Here is an 18,982-nt window from a genome sequence, read left to right as displayed (position 1 = left end):
GATCCTAGGGTCCTGGGATGGAGCCCCCCCCCCCCCCAACTGGGCTCCCTAATAGGCCGGAAGCATGCTTCTCCCTCTCCCACTCCCCCTGCTGGTGTCCCTCTCTCGCTGTGTCTCTCTCTGTCCAATAAATAAATAAAATCTAAAATAATAATAATAATAAAAAAAAATAAAGTTAACACTAGGTAAGTAACAGACATTATGTCCCTTTCCAGTTCTCTGTACCTTTCTTCATCTCAGATTTCCTCTTCCTTATAGGAATGCTAGTCAGATTGGATTCAGGCCTACCCTAAAGACCTAATTTTTACTTAATCCCCTTTAAAAGTCCCATCCCCAAATACAACCCCATTGTGAGGTTCTGGGGGTTAGGACTTCCACAAATGAATTTTAGGGGAACACAATTCAACCTGTAACACCAGGCATGGGAGAAAAGAACCACTTCAACACTAAAACCTAGAAGGTTGAGGTGTTCTGTAGCAAACATCGAAGGTGTTAAGTTCTGGATAAGGAGCGCACCGGCAGACTGACGTGGCAGAGAAAGGCTGCAGTTGCAGAGTTGGGGCAGCCTCACCAGAAAGAGGAAGGGGCTCTCAGGAAGATGAGGAATTTAACATCCAGCTGGACAAAAGAGCACTTCCCTGGTCAAAACTTAGTAATAAATGCCCTATGACGTAGGGTACTTAACACAGTGTTCTTATAGTCAGTCACAAGTAGAATCCTTACGTTTACAGAATGAATGAAGAGATTGGCATGTTCCAGCAAACTCCAAATAGTTGCAAGACAGATTTTTAAAAAGTGTATGAGAAACAAGGTGTGAAATTATAAAAGGTAAAATTCAACTAAAGCGAGCAGGGGAAGTGAGGGAATAAGAAGGGAGGTGAAGCGTGTGCTGACAAGGGACAGGCCCTTCTCTAGACCAGCAGTTGCACTGTGGACCCCAAGGCAGCTCGCCTGCCACAGGTGGGTGGAGTTGTTTCAGGGGAGGTTAGAGAAAGGACCTGAGCAACCTGACTTCCTCAATTACCTTTCAATAATACCATAATCAAACATTAAATTGTTTCAATGTCTACAAATTATTTAAATAAAAGTAGTTCAAGTGAACTGTCATTGCTTAGCATCATTGAAGAAACTGGGCCGTTTCTTCCTACTGCTTTACCCTCCCCAATTCCAATTCTGCACGTCTTACTACTTTAATCACAGCTGTATCATTAGGAAATAGTTACAAATCCTTTGGGAAAGGTATTCCTAAGTGGGTTTGATTTCAGCTAGAATGGGCACACCACAGTAAAAATCTGTCCCTCTTTTTAAGTGAGCTACACTCATAAAGAAGGCTGTTCTAGGACTTCATATTTTTTTTTTTAATCTTTGAAGGTTTATTAACATCCATACTTATTGACACGTGTCAGAGAGATTGTCAGATATGAAAAGGCACAGCTGGCTTCCTTCTTAAGAAATACAATTTTCCTAAGAGCCATCTACAATAACTGAAATTTTCATGTACCTGTTACGCCACCTGTCTGGTGCATTATCTGCTGGGTCTTCCACCACTTGGGCTAAACCACACCATACAGCTTCATCTTTCAAAGCAGGTTCCTTTGTAGAACCCCCACCCCGCTCTCAGCTTTCCTTCCTCTGTCTGTGGAGCACAGTAATAGCCTCTGATCATAAACTGCAAGGGAAGAGGAGGGACCTGGGGTATTAGGATAAAAGCAGTTAACATTTGAGGAGACAGTAGTTAAAACACAATGGATGTTCCTGTGTACATTCAAACTTACCTCGAGTTTCCTGGAAAAGCTATGAAAAAGATTTATAAGCCATTTCTTTATATTCTGGGAGCGGATGTAACATCCTTCTGCAGCAAACATTCCTTCGGTCAGGGTGGCTCCCCCCAGGCAGTAAGTCTCCACGACTAAAAGGGTAGCCCTGCACACTGAGAAGAGTCTGGTGGGTTATGGGCAACTTGTAGCCAATTTATGCAAGGTCTCCACCTGATTCATTATAACCAAATGGGAGAATTTAAAAATGATGCCGAGACACAGAATTCAATACACTCAACTGCACACCCAACATCACCAAATAATTTATTTGGAATCAGAATTAAGAGAACATTTGACAGTTGAGAAATGTATGTTTATTCTGACCAGTTGTACAACTAATCTAGGAACAAATTACCAAATAAATTTTACATTATTTCTTCAGGACTGGGGTTTTTCGATGACTTCAAACTTAGGATCTAAGAAAAGGAAAAAAAAAGGTTCAAGCTTAGCCATATTGCAATAAGATGCATTATCTAGAAGGCTTTAATATTCAACACATCAATCTTCTGATTTTTTTTTAGTGAATACTGTTTTTAAACACCTACATGGAAACATAATAATTGCTAAAGATTTACTCTGCACTTATTATAAACCAGACTCTCTATTTACTGATTTCACATACATTATGTCATTTAATTACGACAACCACAAAGAAGATATAATTCTCCCCAAATATCAGGTGAGAATGGTCACCGGTTAACTATCCAAGATCACACACCTCATAGTGATCTTGTTAAAATTCAAGAACAGGGAGTTTGATTTCAGATCCCCACCATTTAACCTGTTCTATGATCTCCTATACCAATGGCAAACATTTACACCAGAGCTTGTCATGTAAACGTCACTGTCCTAAGAAATTTATTTTGTGTGATTGTCATTTAATCCTCTGAACAATTCAAGGAAGTAAAAGCAGAAATATGATCAACTTAAAATAATCTTCCATAAGACTGAATCCATGATTAAAGACACTTACCTTCAAATTTGAAGTCCGGGAATGTATTCATGTCTGCTTTACCATACAGTTGCTTAAGCTTAAAAAGCTCCCTCTCCAGGTCTTGCTGGTACTCTGGGCCAGTATCGACGGGTCCACCAGATGCCCTGTTGTGTCAACGAGCAGGTAAAAACTTGCCTTATCCACTAGTTTACAAGAACAAAATTACTACCATCAAGTTTCAATAGATCTTTTAAAAGTACTCACATGGGAAAAAATACTCTTTCTGAAAAAAAGTGTATCTGCTTGAATTTCAACTCAAACTTTTTTTATGTTTCACATAAACGAGGCAACTTCGAACTTCTAACATGCAAAGTTTGGAGTATCAAGGATGTTTATCAAGTCAGAATCTCTTGAGGTCTAAGTTGCAGTAAGATATGATGGCTAAGTCCACGGGCTCCTGGAGTCAGTGACTGCTTCTGCTTGAATGTCAGCTCTATAATGTATTAAAACTGCATAACCCGGAGCAAGGCATGAAGCACTCTAAATTTCAGTTTCCACATCTAAAACTAAAGGTCCTACCTAATTGTGGTGTTATGAGAACTACAGAGATAATGCGCACGTTCCACTTAACATAGTACCTGGCACATAGTGAGGTGACACAGTGGTCAGTAAGCCTTATCTATTTTTAGTACCTGATTTACATCAGCCACCACTAAATGGCTTCTAAAAGATCTTAGTAACTTTAAATCTCTATAACAGAGGCCGAACAAAGCAGCAGCAATTTCCTACCCTCAGAGATTTTGCTATTTAGGAAAAAAAAATAACATGTTTAGAAACATTTGTGCTATAAGAGTTATTGGTAAGCTTCAAAGACACAGTTTACCAAACAGGTACTCAAGCTGAGATCACACTTTTGCTGAGCTAATTGGCAAAAATTTCATTTTAAAAAGGTGGCATTTGTGACTAATCATGCATTTGAGTCAGATTTTAATTTCATACATTCTAAGACTGAAAAAGCAAAGATACGGAGGTAATAAAGAACTAACTGTATGTGGAGAATATAAGCCATCTAGATGGAAAAAACCAGCAGGACCCAGGTCATGGGAGGCCTGGAACGTTACGTCTGGGAGTTTGTATTTTATTTACTAAGCAATAAAATGACAATATTAAGAGTTGTGCTTTGGGAAGATAAATATGGCATCACGGACCAGCAGTGGGGCCAATTAGGTGTAACTAATTCTTCGCATAAATTCTGTGTTTGTCATGTTACTGCCCACCTACCAATGAACAATAAACAAAACTTTGCAAGTGAGAACTGCATTAAGGGTAATAATATTTTCACATGACTACGATAGAAGTACAGGGCCTTACTTATGTTATAAAATTTCCACAAAAAAATACAGAGACAGCTCTAATTTAAGAACTTGTTAATGATGTTTGTTTTCACAGACCCAGTTTTCTTCTAGATCAGCACATGCGATGGAACCTTCTATAATGACAGACATGCTCTGTATCTATGCCATCTCATAAGGTAGCTACTAGCAAATCTGGCTAGTGAGCACTAGAAATGTGACTGAAGTGACTGAGGAACTGAATTTTTATTTACACTTAATTATAATAAATTAAATTTCAATAGTCACATGTGAATAATGGCTAATGAAATAGACAGTGCAGGTCTATATAAAGACTTCGACGAGATACTTTAATAATTGTCTTCCAGCTCCGGGAGCCGCAAGTTTAGAAACTGCTTTAAGAGGATCCAGCCAGTCTCACCAATATACTGGTTACTGATAGATGATGGCTGTTTTAACTTTTGTATGTAGTCTTATGATAAAGAGGCCACATATCACCTACCTCCTCACCTGAATATGTCTCCCAGCCCATCTTATTACATCCCCAGGACCTAGCATGGTGACCAGGACAAAGTAGACACTCAAAGTATACTTGTTTATTTCACTTAAAGAATACTAGGCTAATTTATTCAATCACTAAATTTTTATAACATCCTATGAAATAGTGCTGTTATTATCATCCCCACTTTACATATGAATAAGGTACAGAGGTTAAATAACCTGCTTAAGGTCACAGAGCTAGTAAGTGTCGGAGTGACATTCCAGGCCAGAATCCATGTGCAGAACATTTCTCCACACCACGTGCACAAATGAACTATAGGCTCCTTAGATTACGAGTACACCTCAGGGGCACCTGGCTGACTCAGTAGGTAGAGCATGTACCTCTTGAGGGTCCTGAGTTGGAGCCCCAAGTTGGGTGTAAAACTTACTTTAAAAAAAATAAAAAGAGTACACCTCAGGATCGACTTATTGTACAGCTGAAGTACAAACAGTATCAAAACTAAGACACTACAATACCTCTGGACAGGAGACACTCAAATGTTCCCCATCAGCCCCGAACATCTGCTTACTGAACAGTGTGATTTTAGACAAATTCTAAACTTTTCGCCTTGCTTTTCTCAAATATAAAACGGGGATAAGAACTGTAAGATTGTTGTCAGAATTTCATTTTAATCCCCTTGCTCTCTCCCTCCTTAGTTTTAAGGACAAAACCGTTTTGTTAGTTGCCCAGTCTCAGTCTCAGAGTTCTGTAAGTGCTCCCTCTCCTCTGTCTCTCCATCAGATAATCAAGACCAGTTCTCGGTCTCTCAGTGTCTTGACGGTCACTTTTATCTTCCCACTGCTACGAAAATAAAGTTCTCATCAACCAGTGCTTCAGTATTACATTTTCCTACCATGTCTGTCTTCCTTTTCTACTCATTCCAATTTTTCTAATACTGTGATTAAAATTATCATCCTAATAGAGTAATCTTAATCTTGTTCTACCCCACCACCCTGCTCAAAAACCTTAAATTCCTCATAAATGCCTATCATATAATACCTTAATTGACCATCTATAATCAAGGCCTCTCATAATCCCCTCATTTCAATGCCATTCCTGTTCTTACTGCTCCCTACACTTCTCATATACCCTAGAGCCGTGGAAAACTGCATGACACAATTTCTCAAATATACTTTATGGTTTCAAGTTTTCATGCCTTAGCTCACACCATTCTTTCCTCCTAAAAGTTACCTTCTTCCCACTCCATTATCTGTCCGACCTTCACACCCCTAGGTATGGATATTTACCTATGGCCTTCCACAGGTTTGAGAACACTTTCATGCCATAAGCAAAATCATGTGAGTAAATTCTTCACGTTTTTTAAACTGAGAGGATGATCCATAGGTATCCATATTCTCAAAAGGGATAAAGGACCACAAATAGGGCTTTCAAAGCCAAGATAAAACAATCACTCTTGCAACCTACCTTCTAAAATGCCTCCACCTAGAAAGGAGCATTCCCTCCTATGAACTCCCCAAAATACTGACTGTGTCACTACCTTAGCTCTAATCCATTTTACCTTATATATTACTTTATACATGCCTACAAGCCTTCTACACCTATTAGATTTCAAGAATATTATGGAAATGCAATATGACTTCTTTCTGTGGCCCACGACAGTTAATTGCCCAATGCTCTGCACATGCTAAACAACTAAAAACAGGACACTGAACTTATGTATGTCACTTTTCCTAAGATTTGGGGGTTGAATTTGATGGCTGAGGTCATCGTTCATCTCCAAAAGTGTGTGGTTCCACAATCCTGTTTATCCTGGACTTGCTTTATGCCATTTCAGAGTCTTTTGTCCTCTGACCTTCCCAGAAGTATAGAACTATGGAAATATAATTAAAGAAAAAATGCTGTGTTCATACATTCCCCCCAAATCATGATATCATAGAAAGGCCACTAAATTGAGAGTTAGAATATTTTGATAATATGTTCTTCCTCTGATTAGTTTTATGACTTTAGGCTAATTAATATCTAACGGACTTAGTTTTCTCAAATATAGTTCCTAAATGATTTCCAAGATCCCATGCACTTTTAAGAATTGACTGCAGTCTATAATAAATGACATTATAATAATGATATGTCTAAAATGACAATAGATTTAATGGAATTCTCCCTTGGAACCCATGTAAGGAAAATAAAATTGGGACTTAAAAATCAAGATTTTTATCTTCTTTTAGAGCACCTAATGAACCTCTATGTCACAGATCAGCTCAGTGAAGATTTTAGACACTTTCAAACACCAAGTAATTTTTTTCCCCATCTCAAAACTTACATACTTTGAATATTTGTATTTACACCATGGTTGATTATCTACCCACTTACTGTCGCTTAGTTCTGTATTCTCTAATCTTGTCCACGAAGAGTTTCTGTACAGGATCAAGTTCCTTATTAAATGCCACTGCTGTAACACCAATGTTCCTCCTCAAATGAACTGAGACTGCAGACCGAATGAGAGAGGAGAACCTGAAGAGCCTCTGAAGAATCATGGTGATTCTGTTACTGAAAACAAGCACCAGAATGTTAATACACTTTAAAATACATGTAATTGTAAAACACTTCTAAATATATCATATAGTGGGGCTCTTAAATCCACTAACTGCCACAGAACTCAAACATAAATCATACCAGAACGCAATGAATGCTAAGATCAGTTACCTGACCAGAGCTCCCTTCCCCTCTCTACTCTCTGTTGCAAGTTTTTTTGCTTCTTAGCCAAAAGGCCCTGGGACCAGGAGGAGTTAGGAACAACTCGGGCTTGTGTGCTGGGTTAGATGCAGATAGAAAGCAAAAATCTGCGATGAGGTGTTTCTTCTCCATAAACTTAGTCTTGGACCACAGGGCATAGTCGAGGTAGGATGTTAGAAAACTGCCCACCCCAGGCAGAAAAGAACACCCCAAACTAATGTGCCAGTTTTCCCTGACCCCCTCAAAAGGTCAAAAGGGAGTTGAGCAGAGAGACTGGAGATAATCCTTACCTCAGCCAGGATTGACAGCCTGGGAAGTTTCTACTTCACAGGCCCCACAGCAGGGGAAACTGCTCTGTCTGTTCTACTGCAGGATTCCAGGCATTCAAGAATACTGTAACCACCACATCTAAGTCTAAAGGAACCAGTTCAAAGAAGCCCACCAACAAGAGAGAGAAAATCACACAGTACTACTTAATCAATAAAACAGAATGAAAAATAAGGACTTAAAGACCTCCAAGTCCTTAGACGTCCCAAAATCAAAATACATGCTTTTCTAACTGAAACATTTCAGCAGATAAAACAGAAGATAATCTCAGTTGAGACCTCATTTAGTATTGTGAAAGATCAAATGCAAAAAAAATTCTAAATTACAACAAATACATGCAAACAAGAATTCCAAAAGAAAAGGAATACATAAGGAAGCCCTAAATAATTAGAAGAAATTTCCCTCACATTAAGAAAGATGGTGTCTATTAAACAGGGCTTACTCAACCCTACGCTGGAATGGGGATAAAAGATTCACACCTCAATATAGCTTGGTAAAATTTCTGAACCTTAAAGACAAGTGAAAACCTGTCACGCTAACATGATTCCTACAGCATTCCAAAATTACCTGTTAATAATAATCATTGTCATCCTGACACTGAACTTCTATTAAAGTGCTCAAAGTGTGGTCTGTGGACCAGCAGTGGTATACGAATTATTAAAACTTTTACAGCAATTTGACATAGTAATATATATTTGTTGAATAATAAATCAGTTTGTATTTTGTGTGTCTTCACCCTGCTGTCTTTCATCTAATTTTTCCAGTAACTCATTTTTATTGTATTCTTCCAAAGTAGTTACAAGGGTTGGGGGAAAAATGGTCCTCTACCACTAAGAGGTTGAGAAGCACTAAGTTAGAAGACTGTAGGTAGCACAGTGGTTCTTGAATAGGGATGGCAGTATCCCCCAAGAGATATTTGACATTTTTGGTTGTCCTGACTTGGGTGTTACTGGCCTCTAGTGGGTAAAGGCCAGGGATGTTTCTAAACATCCCATAATAACAATCACAAATATAGTACAGCCTTCCCACAATAATTATCTGGTACAAAATGTCAATAGTGCTAAGGTTGAGAAGTTCTGGAATCACACATAAAAACCACCCCAAAAAAAGAGAACAAACTGAGGGTTGATGGAGGAAGGTTTGGTGGGAGAATGGGCTGGATGGGTGATGGGTATTAAGGAGGGTACTTGTTATGATGAATCCTGGTTGTTGTATGTGAGGAATCACTGATTTCTACTCCTGAAACTAATATTGCACTGTATGTTAACTAGAATTTAAATAAAAATTTGGGAAAAAAAAGACTACGAAAAGAACTCCCATAATAAACAAAATATACTTCACCTACCAGGATGAAAGCAAACTATCTAAAGAAATTAAAGAATTCACCATATACCACTCTTAAACCTCATCAGAGAAAAATACTTAAGACTCCAAGCAAACAACAAATAACCTTAAGGTGCTCTTATTATCATTCCCATTTTACATACACAGAAATTAACGCTTAGAGATTAAGTATGTGGCCCAAGGTTACACAGTAGATTCTGACTGGACACAGACTTATTTTAAAAATTGTGCTACTCAACGTATATTTTCACTTCTGGAAACTTAAGGACATCAATAAGGTCGCTCCAGCCCAAAATACTTTGTGAAGCACTTCCATATATATTCTCTCCTTGTACCATTAAGGTAATACTGTTAAGAATTAGAGGGAAGTGTTCTTATCCCTCCTTCATAGATAATAAAACTAAGTCTAAGGAAAGTTATTACACTGCTCATATTCCCACAGTTAATTTGCTCAGACTCTTGCAAAAGCTGTGTTACTCCCTAGGTAAAATCCATTTTCATTTTTTCAATTTCTATCATCTACTTTTTTTTTTTTTTTTAAAGTAAGCTCTATACCCAACGTGGGGCCTGAACTCAACACCAGGAGATGAAGGTTGCATGCTCCACCGACCAAGGCAGCCAGGCACCCCTCTACCATCATCTAAGTATTAATGATTCCCAAAATGCATCTCTAATTTTGGCCTTTTTCCTGAACCCCAAACCCATACATCCAATAGGTCTCTTCCCTTCATAAGTCCTCAAATTCAACTTGTCTAGAAAATAAACACATAATCTATCAAAACTTGTTCCTTCTTTTTTATTCCCTTTTATTTTTTTTCACTGATTAACATAGGTGTGTCCACTATCAGTCCACCATCACGCAGAAGACACATGTTATTACACAGCTAGATGTAAAATACCAAGTGTGAGAAGTTCTCTATTCAAGTACCATGGGGTGCCACGAGAACCGGTGACACGGATTTGACACAGAAAGACTGGTGAAGGCAACAGCAAGAAAGGTACATATGTGCAGAGAACCTGTGGTGAGAGGGTGCTCTGTTCTCCAGTTTAGAGATGACTGACCAGCCATAGGTTAGTCCTTTCGTCGCCTCTTCCGCGCGTATTCCTCAAGTCAATCCACAATCCGCCTAACCCAACCCGTTCTCTCTCCCTCCTGGAAACCCTGCTTTGTCCCGCCTGCGAACTCTGGCCTCGCCCCTAGTTCAAGCACTCCCTTGCCCCCCCGTCAGCACCTTGTTTCTTGGCGTTGAGGTGTAGGATTGTGCCGTGAAGTGACAGCGGAAAACAAAGTAGCACCATCGGTATTTTCGGGTGGCATGCAAACTTTTAAGATTACTATCACCCATTTCCCTCTTTATGGTGCACGTTCTGCTTTAAATGCTGGGCACAATTTCCCGCGCGCCCCGGTAGGGCAGGCCTAGCTGCAGACCTGCCCCGAGGGAATGACCTTGGGCTGCCCCAGCTGGGCCCCAGGCCCATGAATCCCTGGCCTCCCTGCCTCCCGTGCCACCCAGGTTTGCCCTCAGAGCAGGTATTACCAGGCCTGAATACCGAGTCTACCGCAAACTTCAAGGCCTAAAAGCGGCGAGGTCAACAGTGACCCTGGGACAGGCGGTGAAGGTGCCCGGGACATAAGACTGCTCTATCCTCCTGAAAGACAGAGGTAATAGGCAGCCCAGGCCCCATCAAACAACCCGGAATGTAAGTCCTAAGAGGCCAAGTTAGTCCAGCTACCCTCCCAGTCACCTTGCACTCAGTCCCGAGCTGCCAGAGCCTCCGCGGCCGCCACCGTTCTACTTCCGGCCCTGGCTCCGCCCCCAACCCGCCTACCCGCCATCGCAATGCATTATGGGCCGCCGTTTCAGTCGGTCGACACTCACCGGACAGGAAACGTCTCGGAGGCGGTCTGCGACCGGACGGCTCTAGGTGAGACAGAAGCCAAACAGGAGGAGGAAGTGGAGGGTAAGTGCTTCCGGGTCCCTTGGCGAAGCCTCCGCCATCTTTCCTTCGCCTAACTTGACCTGCTTTTTACCTCTTGGAATCCTTCTTTTGTACGCATGCGCACTTTGACTGGCCTTTTTCCTAGTTCGGTCCTCCCGGACCTAAGTCAGCATCCTGTTCTTTGGGGTTGTTGAGGTGTATGATTATGCCCGGAAAGTGAGAGTGTAAAACAAAGCCGGATTGGGGCGTTGCGCGCCCATGTGCCTCGTGAGCCTCCGTTGCCTCAGGCGTTCGTTTCGCGCAACCTGCTGGGAGTTGTAGTCCTGGACCCGGGGGTGCCTGGGAGGCGGGAGGGGGGTTGGAGTTTCTCAGCGCCGATTCCGCGGGAAGGGCCCAGGGGCCTCACACTTCGAGTCGCGGGAGCTGCGGGTCTTACTGGGAGAGACGCTGCACGTGGAGCCCGCGCCCCTGCTGTTCTCAGCCGGCTCTGGAGCGCGGGTGGGGGCGACGGGGCCGATTCCGGAGCGGGTGAGTGCGGCCGCGGGGGAGGAAGGGAGCGCGGGCCCGCGCGGGCCGGCCTCGTTCCGGGGCCTTTTCACCCACAGCGGCCCCCCCGCGGCCGCCTCTGTGTTTTGTTTCCGCTGGTCCCCGGCGCTGTGACTCCCATTTCCGTTCGTGGAGACTTGAGGGAGCCGGGTGGGGAGGGGCGGGTGAGGCAGTGCGGGGAGCGGAGGGGAGGGGCGCGCGGCGCGGGGCCCTGGGAAGCCGCGCGCCCCCGGGCCCCGGGCTGCCAGTGTCACCTTTCGCTGCTCCCTTTCCTTGCTGTCTGCTCTTCGCCTGTCCGCCGGCCGCGGCGGTCAACAGTCGCCGCGGTCGGGATGAGATCTGACGCCCCCGGGATTTCAGAGGAAGGTGCAAACCCAGTCTCCTCGCCAACTCAGCGTTGCGCTCTCACTTCACATCCAGTTATCTCTCTAGAACTGCCCCATAGTTGCATCAAAGCCATTTATTAATATATATGGTGCCAATAGGGGTTTATTTTAGAACGAGGAAATAAGAGAAGGGGAAAACGGTGGGTTAATGTAGCTTGCCAACATTTTTAGTATTTTGTGTACTGAAAGATAAGCCGTTTGTGCGTGTTTGCAGTGTATTTAGGGATCCTAGTTTGATTAATAGCAAGGAGAACAGTGCCTAACATTGCCTTGCAAGATGATGAGTAGTGATTTAGAAATAGTGTCCACTTCATAGTTTTCCAGTAGCAGGAATTCCAGTCTGACTCGTGGGAGGAGCAAAGATACAGAAAGTTTCCCCGGAGCTAAGAGCTGGGCAGTGATAACATTCCTAGGTACTGTACTGTCTTAGCTTAGGAAGAAATTAGTCAGCTCTTTAGGAGCAACTTTAGGGAAATAACCTGTCTCGGGGTTTTGATCGAGGTTTTCCCAAGCCTTTTTTTTTTTTTAAGACTTATTCTGACACTAGGTGGACATAAGGCAGTTTTACCTGAATTGCATATATGCATGTCATGAGGGATATATAGTGTTGAAATAACAAATTAAGGAGGTAGATGTTAAATTGAGGTGAGTTAAACTGAGACCGTGGGGAGGCTGAATACTAAATTAAAACTGTTGAGTTAAATCTCTCTCCCAGCTTTTATTTATAAAACTTCAAATCTACATTCCTGGAAAACTAGCCTTTCTAGGAATTTTTAGTTAATTTGTATGCGTTTTGTGAAGTGTTCTGAACCCCGGTTAGATTTAATCTAGGAGAGACCGGGGCATCAGGGGTAGCCCTTAGGTGAAGAGGCTCCTTGTAATGTTCTGTTCTCCATTTTCTTAGGTATTGACATAGAATTCTGGAAAATTGGTTCCAGAAAAAGAGCTAAGACCCACTCAAGCACTGAAATCTAAGATTTGGATAATTTCCCAAACCTCTCCACTGCTTCTCTAAACTAGATTTGGAATGAGACAGAAAGAGATCAGTTCAGAGACCATGACTAACGTGATTTTTTCCAAAATGTAAGGCTCATTTTTTGCTTTATTTGGCACCTTGTGGGCAACTAATATATAACTTTTTTGGAAGATCACAGGATAAATTTCTTTTAAACAACTCCCTGTTTTAGTGCTTATATTAAGTCCAGCTATGGTTATCCCTGCTGAGAAGCCTGTAAGGCTATTTCTCAGCTTCTGGTTACTTCCTCATTTCTATTTTTCCATAGTTCCCAGAAATTTCACTTGTTTTCTAATTTTTCTTTTTTTTTTTAATTGGCTATGGAGGGGCGTGCCTGGCTGGCTCAGTCAGTAGAGCCTGCGACTTTTGATCTGAGAGGGTCATGAGTTCAAGCCCCAGGTTGGGCGTGGAGCCTACTTAATTAAAAAATAATAATAAATAAGTAAGTAATGGAGGTTAAGAGTGGATGATGAGTGTAAGCCCTGAAAATAAAACATAAGTGATTTTTTTAAAAAAATTTATTTATTTATTTTAGAGACAACAGGGATGCGGGGGATCAGGCAGAGGGAGAGAGAGAATCCACAGACTCTACGCTGAGCTAGAGCCCACTGTAGGGCTCCATCCCAGAACCCTGAGATTGTGACCTGAGGCAAAAACCAGCAGTTGGCTGCCCAACCAACTGAGCCACCCAGATTCCCCATAAGTAATCTTTTTAAGTGTTCTGCTATAAACCTTATTCTGTTTCTCCCTTTTTCTTATGATTGTGTATGTGTACATTATTTTCTTATTTCTAGCTGCTAATAAAGTTTCCTAGCATGTGCTGCTTTCTTACCATGGATACTCATATTGGCTTCAGCTTCCAGCTATCACCAACAAAGCTGTCCTGAACATCCTACTATCAATCAATGTGAGAATGTCTGTAATGGTTATCTAAGGGCAATATTGCTGGGTCATAAATACAAGCATGCTTGAGTTGAACAAGTGCTGCTAGATTTTTTTTCCAAAATAGCTACATCTGTCTGTACCTCATTACTAGCAGCAGAGGATTTTTACATCCTCACATCCCCTACTAACTCTTCTGTAGTCAAATTTCTAATCTTTGCCATACATACCAGCACACACAGTATAGAGTTAAAATTCTTTATTTTAAATTGCATTTTGGGGGATGATTTGAATTTGAGCATTTCTTCATATCCTTAGCTGTTTTGCTTACTTTCATGTGAATTTCCTTTTCCTATGCTTTACTTTTCTAATTTGTCCTTTTTTGAGGTTGTTTGCAGTTTGTTGTCTAATATTCCAATTATTAGTCCCTTGTCACTTTTGAATATTGGAAATATATTTTCCCACTCTGTAGCCTGTCTATTGAACATAAATCTTTATTTTTATGTAATGAAATCCATCAGTTTTTTTGTCCTTATAGTTTATATGTTTGGAATTTTATTTAAGAAATCCTTTTCTGGGACGCCTGGGTGGCTCAGTCGTTAAGCGTCTGCCTTCCGCTCAGGGCGTGATCCTGGGGTCCTGGGATCAAGCCCCGCATCGGGCTCCCTGCTCTGCTGGGAAGCCTGTTTCTTCCTCTCCCACTCCCCCTGTTTGTGTTCCCTCTTTCGCTGGCTGTCTCTCTCTCTGTCAAATAAATAAAATCTTAAAAAAAAAAAAAAAGAAATCCTTTTCTACCCTTAGACTGCAAAAAATCTCCACCATTTTTTTCTATTAGCTTTATAGTTTTACCTCTCATGCTTAAGCCTTGAAGGCACCTGGAGCCAGTTTTATCTGATGTGTAATAGTACTTACAGCTTTTTTTTCAACGCATATTAATGGAGTTCCAACTAAGGGTGAGATTCCATTCCAAGTACTTTGTATACATCTATAAATAAATATTCTTAAGTTATCCTATAAGGTAGGTCCCTACTGGTTATCAGTTGTTTTGCTATAGTGCTCAGTATGAATTCCACGATTTAATACAAAACATCAGTTACAGGATAGGCTTTACTGGAGAAAGGGAAGACTTAATTAGTCCAAAGTCAACAAGAAGAGTCCTTAATTCTTTCATCATCCAAAACAAAAGTCTGCCCGGACCTAGGCAGTCTGCTGGGAGTGCATGTTGTGTATCCATGTGGAGAACCTCATCCCATTACTGTTTTTCCTTTTTATAGGGCAACCTTGATAATTTGGGGAAAATCAGACTCCTCTGTACCAGATAGTCTAGATTTAGGTGCGAGCTATTTAGAGACTAAGTTGTCAGAAACCAGCTCCTCAGCTGCTGGAGATGGTGGGACCTAAGGAGAGTTAGAGCCCTTCTAAAGTGGGGAAGAAGATAGTTTTCTAGTATTACTGTGTGACAAATTACTGTACATTGAGTGGCTTAAATATATCATCAGTTAATTATATAAAGTTCTGGAAATCAAGTCTGAAATGGATCTTTCTGGGCTAAAATCAGATCAGCAGAACTGTGTTCCTTCTGGAGGTTCTAGGGGAGAATTTCTTTCGTTTTTCAGCTTCTGGAGGCTGCCCGTGTTCTTGGCGTGTGGCTCGGAACTTCCCTCCATCTTCAGAGCCAGTTGAGTCTGTCCAGCTTTGAATCACTCTGGATCTCTTCACATTCCCTCTTCCATTTCTAAGGACTTGTGATTTTATTGGGTCCAACTAGATAATGCTGGATAATCTCTATTTTAAGATCGGCTGATTAGTAACCCTAATTTCCCTCTGCCATGTAACTTCATATATTCACAAGTTTTGGGTTATTGTGCCTTCCAGAGACTTTGGTCCCTTGAGAAATTGAGACCTGGCAAAAACCCCCTCCTATTTCAGGAAGCTGGCAAAGTCCCTGATCTAGACAAACCAATTAAGTTCCTAAAGTCACTCTTGGACAATTTGGGTCTTTGTGCTTTGGTGATAATAGAATGGAGGAAGGAAGATAATGAGTGCAGAAATTAACGATCACACTGGCTATTGTATTGATTGAGAATGGACTGTAGAGGGGACGAGGGCACAGAAATAGGAAAACCTGTTGGCAGAGGTCGTGGCAGTATTCCGGGTTAGAGATGGTGGTTCTTGCACTAGTGTATGTTTGCAATATAGAGCCTATCTTTGAACAAACCACGGTTCAGCCTCACCTAGAATGATGTGTAGTTAGGTGCGCACCTAACTAAGGTGTGACATGGAGCGACATGCGGCCGAGCCTCACTAGCCTCTGGATAGTTTTCATGTGAGGGTGGACTCAAAATAAGATTGTTCTGTTGTAAAGATTATAAAGCATTTAAATGCTTGTGCCTGGTGCTCAGTAAATAGTGATTATTATTATTAGGAATGGATATCGGAAGTCTTCATTTTGTCAGATCTTGTAAGTGGGAGTCTCTTTTACAAATAATAGAATACCAAATATAAGTCAAAGAGTCACAACCTGTAACTTAACAGCATTAATACCTCAGAAATAAATGGCCACAAAGAAATACCAATATACACAGCTATTTTTTGCATTACTTAGCATTTTTTAAATTATAATGATTTTGTAGCAATGGTAGTTTAAAGCAGCAGGTAATTTTACATGAGAGAATCAAAAACTGAAATTAGTGGTTTGAAATATATAAACCACATATAAAAAATCAAAATTCTAATGTGTAATCAGGACAATAATACGCATATCGATAATGATTCATTACTTTATTTTGCTGTTTTAAAATATCGTACTGGCCTTTATGAGATGTAATTTGTAACACAGATACTAGCTCTGGTTAACTTTATGTCACTATCATTACAATGCTTTGCAGTAAATTTTGCTACTAAAGTACAGCTTTTAGCTGAAAAACTATAATTCATCTCCATGTTAATTTTTAAGGTGCAGGTTTGAATCCATTATTAAGATTGAGTTGCTGTAATAGAATTGACATACCTTTCACTTGATTTTGAAGTAACTTGCGTTAATATATTGACTCAGAGTTAGGGCCAAAAAATATCCCAGTAAATACAATGAAATGATGAAAAAGTCATGTTAAGTTAATATAAACATTGTGGAGTTCCTCTTATATGTGAAGATTACTTCATCCTCTTCTGCTTACCCTCTGCTTTTATTTGAATTGGATTTCTGCTTTTTGTGTAGCATTTCTGTTTACGCAGATAATTTCAAAATGTCTTAAGTTTTAACTCTTGCAGGACTGAGTTTTTGAAATACTCCAACCATGACTAAAAGAGAAGCAGAGGAGCTGATAGAAATTGAGATTGATGGGACAGAGAAACCAGAGTGCACAGAAGAAAGGTTGGTTTTTTCTGCATTTACCACTTTTTATAATTATTAGCATAGCTACTTAAAATTAGGAATCAAGCCATAGTTTTGGGGAGACCTTTTTTTTTTTTCAACTGACCTCAGCATTTTGGGAGATTAATGTATTACTTTTTTACTTTTGACTTAAATTGCTTTGTAGCTGGGAGGGAAAGACAGTTTTAAACTAAAGGTAGTAGAAAATGTAGATGATAATGATGAAGCAATTGATTGTGATAGTTCTTTTCCTTAGGGCACGGTTTGATTCTTTTTCCTTTCTTCAGTGCAGGTTACTTTTATTTCAGAAAGAGTTTAATTCACAACCCGAAGTAATTGAATAAATATCTATAAGTAACTGCTATAAACTAGTAACTGTCAGGCATATATGAATTAGTGAGAGAGTAACTTGCTCTTACAGAGGCCACATTGTATTTGAGGAGGCGTGTGGGTATATGGATAATTATGTGCACAATACTAAGTATATAGTGCAGTGGAAGGTGTTCGTTTTTGGAATAGTAATGGAATATTACTCCATTAAAGAGGTAGAGCAGTGGTAATGAGTTCAGAATCCAGGGGCACAGTCTGGATAAAAATAGAGATTTGAGAGTCAAGAAGAAGCTTGAGGAAGATGATGGCTAATGGTCCCTACATTTCTCTATAAAGGAGATGAGATAATATGTTGATAGTGAAAGGAACTAAAGAGTAGTAGAGGACTTCTGTGGAATAAATGAAGGTATGGAACAACTCTGTGTTGAACGGACAAAATCACTAATGTTGACAGGGATGCTGAGTGTTGAGAGTCAAGCTGAGATTTAAAACCTTAAATTTTTAATAGAGCTTTTCAACATGTTTGAGAATGCTATTTGCTCCTCTCAGTTATCTGGTACATATATATATGCATGCATGTGTGTTTATACATACATATGTGAATATATTTATTTTTATGTGTACACATACAAATGGCCCACATACCCTAACGTGTTTTTACTGTTTGGCCCCTTTACAGAAAATCTTTGCAGATGTCTCATGTAAGAAATTGATAGTTACTGTGTTAACCTGGGGAGTGGCCGTAAAGGAGCAGTTGCTGCTCTGAAGCTGTAGTACATAGTTGTTCTGCAGGAATTTAGGTCCAGTGATTTGAGATCATCCAGTTTTTCAAGAGAAATTCAGAGATTTGCATGATGTTTCCCAAGGTTTAAATGGCGGCAACAAAATATTTAAACATTTTTTAAATGTTGAGCTCACAGGAAATAGGTCTTTACAAATCTATCTTAAGTGACATTTCTTTTAAAGAATGATTGTTACAGAAAAAGAAAATTATAGCCTATTGTGCGATTGCTAAAGACTTTGGTAGAAATACTTAGCCAAAAGACCCAGTTAATTTACCTTAACAAAAATAATAGTAATAATAGTTTACTATCATTTAAAAATAATCTTTGTTTTTAATCATGAGTGGTCTACTATAAACTTTTAAAGTATTAGGAGAAATTTAGGCTGTGTACATTTATTGAATATCATGCATATATCATTATACTGGGAATTTGTGTGAAAATGGAACTTGACAAATTTTTAAATACATGATGCTGTCTTTGACAACTACAAATGAAAATTAAATCATATTAAAGGTAAACATGCTGTGAAACTTAATTGAATTTCAGGTTACTGATTTAGCAGATATTATTTGATGTCTATTTTCTCTTCGACTCCATATAAGGATTTGAAAAAAGTATGTAAAATTATTTGCCAAAGATTTAACCCTCAAGGCACTTAAGATTTCACAGAATTCAAAGTAGGAAATAACAATATAGAAGAGCTTCAGGGTTTTAA

The 18,982-nt window shown here is 40.1% G+C and overlaps 2 protein-coding genes across 9 annotated transcripts in view; one reads left to right on the top strand and one right to left on the bottom strand.

Annotated features, from left to right (window-relative positions):
• Positions 1-2,064: 2,064 nt before the first annotated feature.
• On the bottom strand, positions 2,065-11,028 carry ATP5PF (ATP synthase peripheral stalk subunit F6). 3 transcript variants are annotated; one of them, XM_008701765.2, is made up of 4 exons: positions 10,890-11,028; positions 6,976-7,152; positions 2,791-2,915; positions 2,065-2,233 (listed from the first exon to the last, which is right to left on the bottom strand). In XM_008701765.2, exons 2-4 carry the CDS (start codon positions 7,137-7,139, stop codon positions 2,196-2,198), a joined length of 327 nt encoding a protein of 108 aa, XP_008699987.1. In that variant the 5' UTR covers positions 7,140-7,152; positions 10,890-11,028; the 3' UTR covers positions 2,065-2,195. The 3 variants fall into 3 exon arrangements, with proteins under 3 accessions (XP_008699987.1, XP_008699986.1, XP_008699988.1); XM_008701764.2 differs by having other exon boundaries at positions 10,756-10,890; XM_008701766.2 differs by lacking the exon at positions 10,890-11,028 and adding an exon at positions 10,027-10,690.
• Positions 10,850-18,982, top strand: part of GABPA (GA binding protein transcription factor subunit alpha) — a 35,537-nt gene continuing 27,404 nt past the window's right edge. For 2 of the 6 annotated variants that reach the window (XM_040621082.1, XM_040621083.1), the window contains exons 1-2: positions 11,340-11,478; positions 17,050-17,152. In XM_040621082.1, coding sequence (XP_040477016.1) covers positions 17,076-17,152 — 77 coding nt within the window. In that variant the 5' untranslated portion in view covers positions 11,340-11,478; positions 17,050-17,075. Of the gene's footprint in view, positions 10,972-11,339; positions 11,479-11,774; positions 11,863-15,435; positions 15,458-15,928; positions 16,241-17,049; positions 17,153-18,982 lie in introns of those variants that run through there. The other 4 variants (XM_008701759.2, XM_008701761.2, XM_008701762.2 and 1 more) reach the window with 4 other exon arrangements.

The sequence above is a fragment of the Ursus maritimus genome, unplaced genomic scaffold (genome assembly GCF_017311325.1).
Source record: "Ursus maritimus isolate PB19 unplaced genomic scaffold, ASM1731132v1 scaffold_4, whole genome shotgun sequence".
Taxonomy (NCBI): Eukaryota; Metazoa; Chordata; class Mammalia; order Carnivora; family Ursidae; genus Ursus; species Ursus maritimus.
Note: the sequence above shows the minus strand (reverse complement) of the source record. Positions and strands in the feature narration are given on the sequence as shown.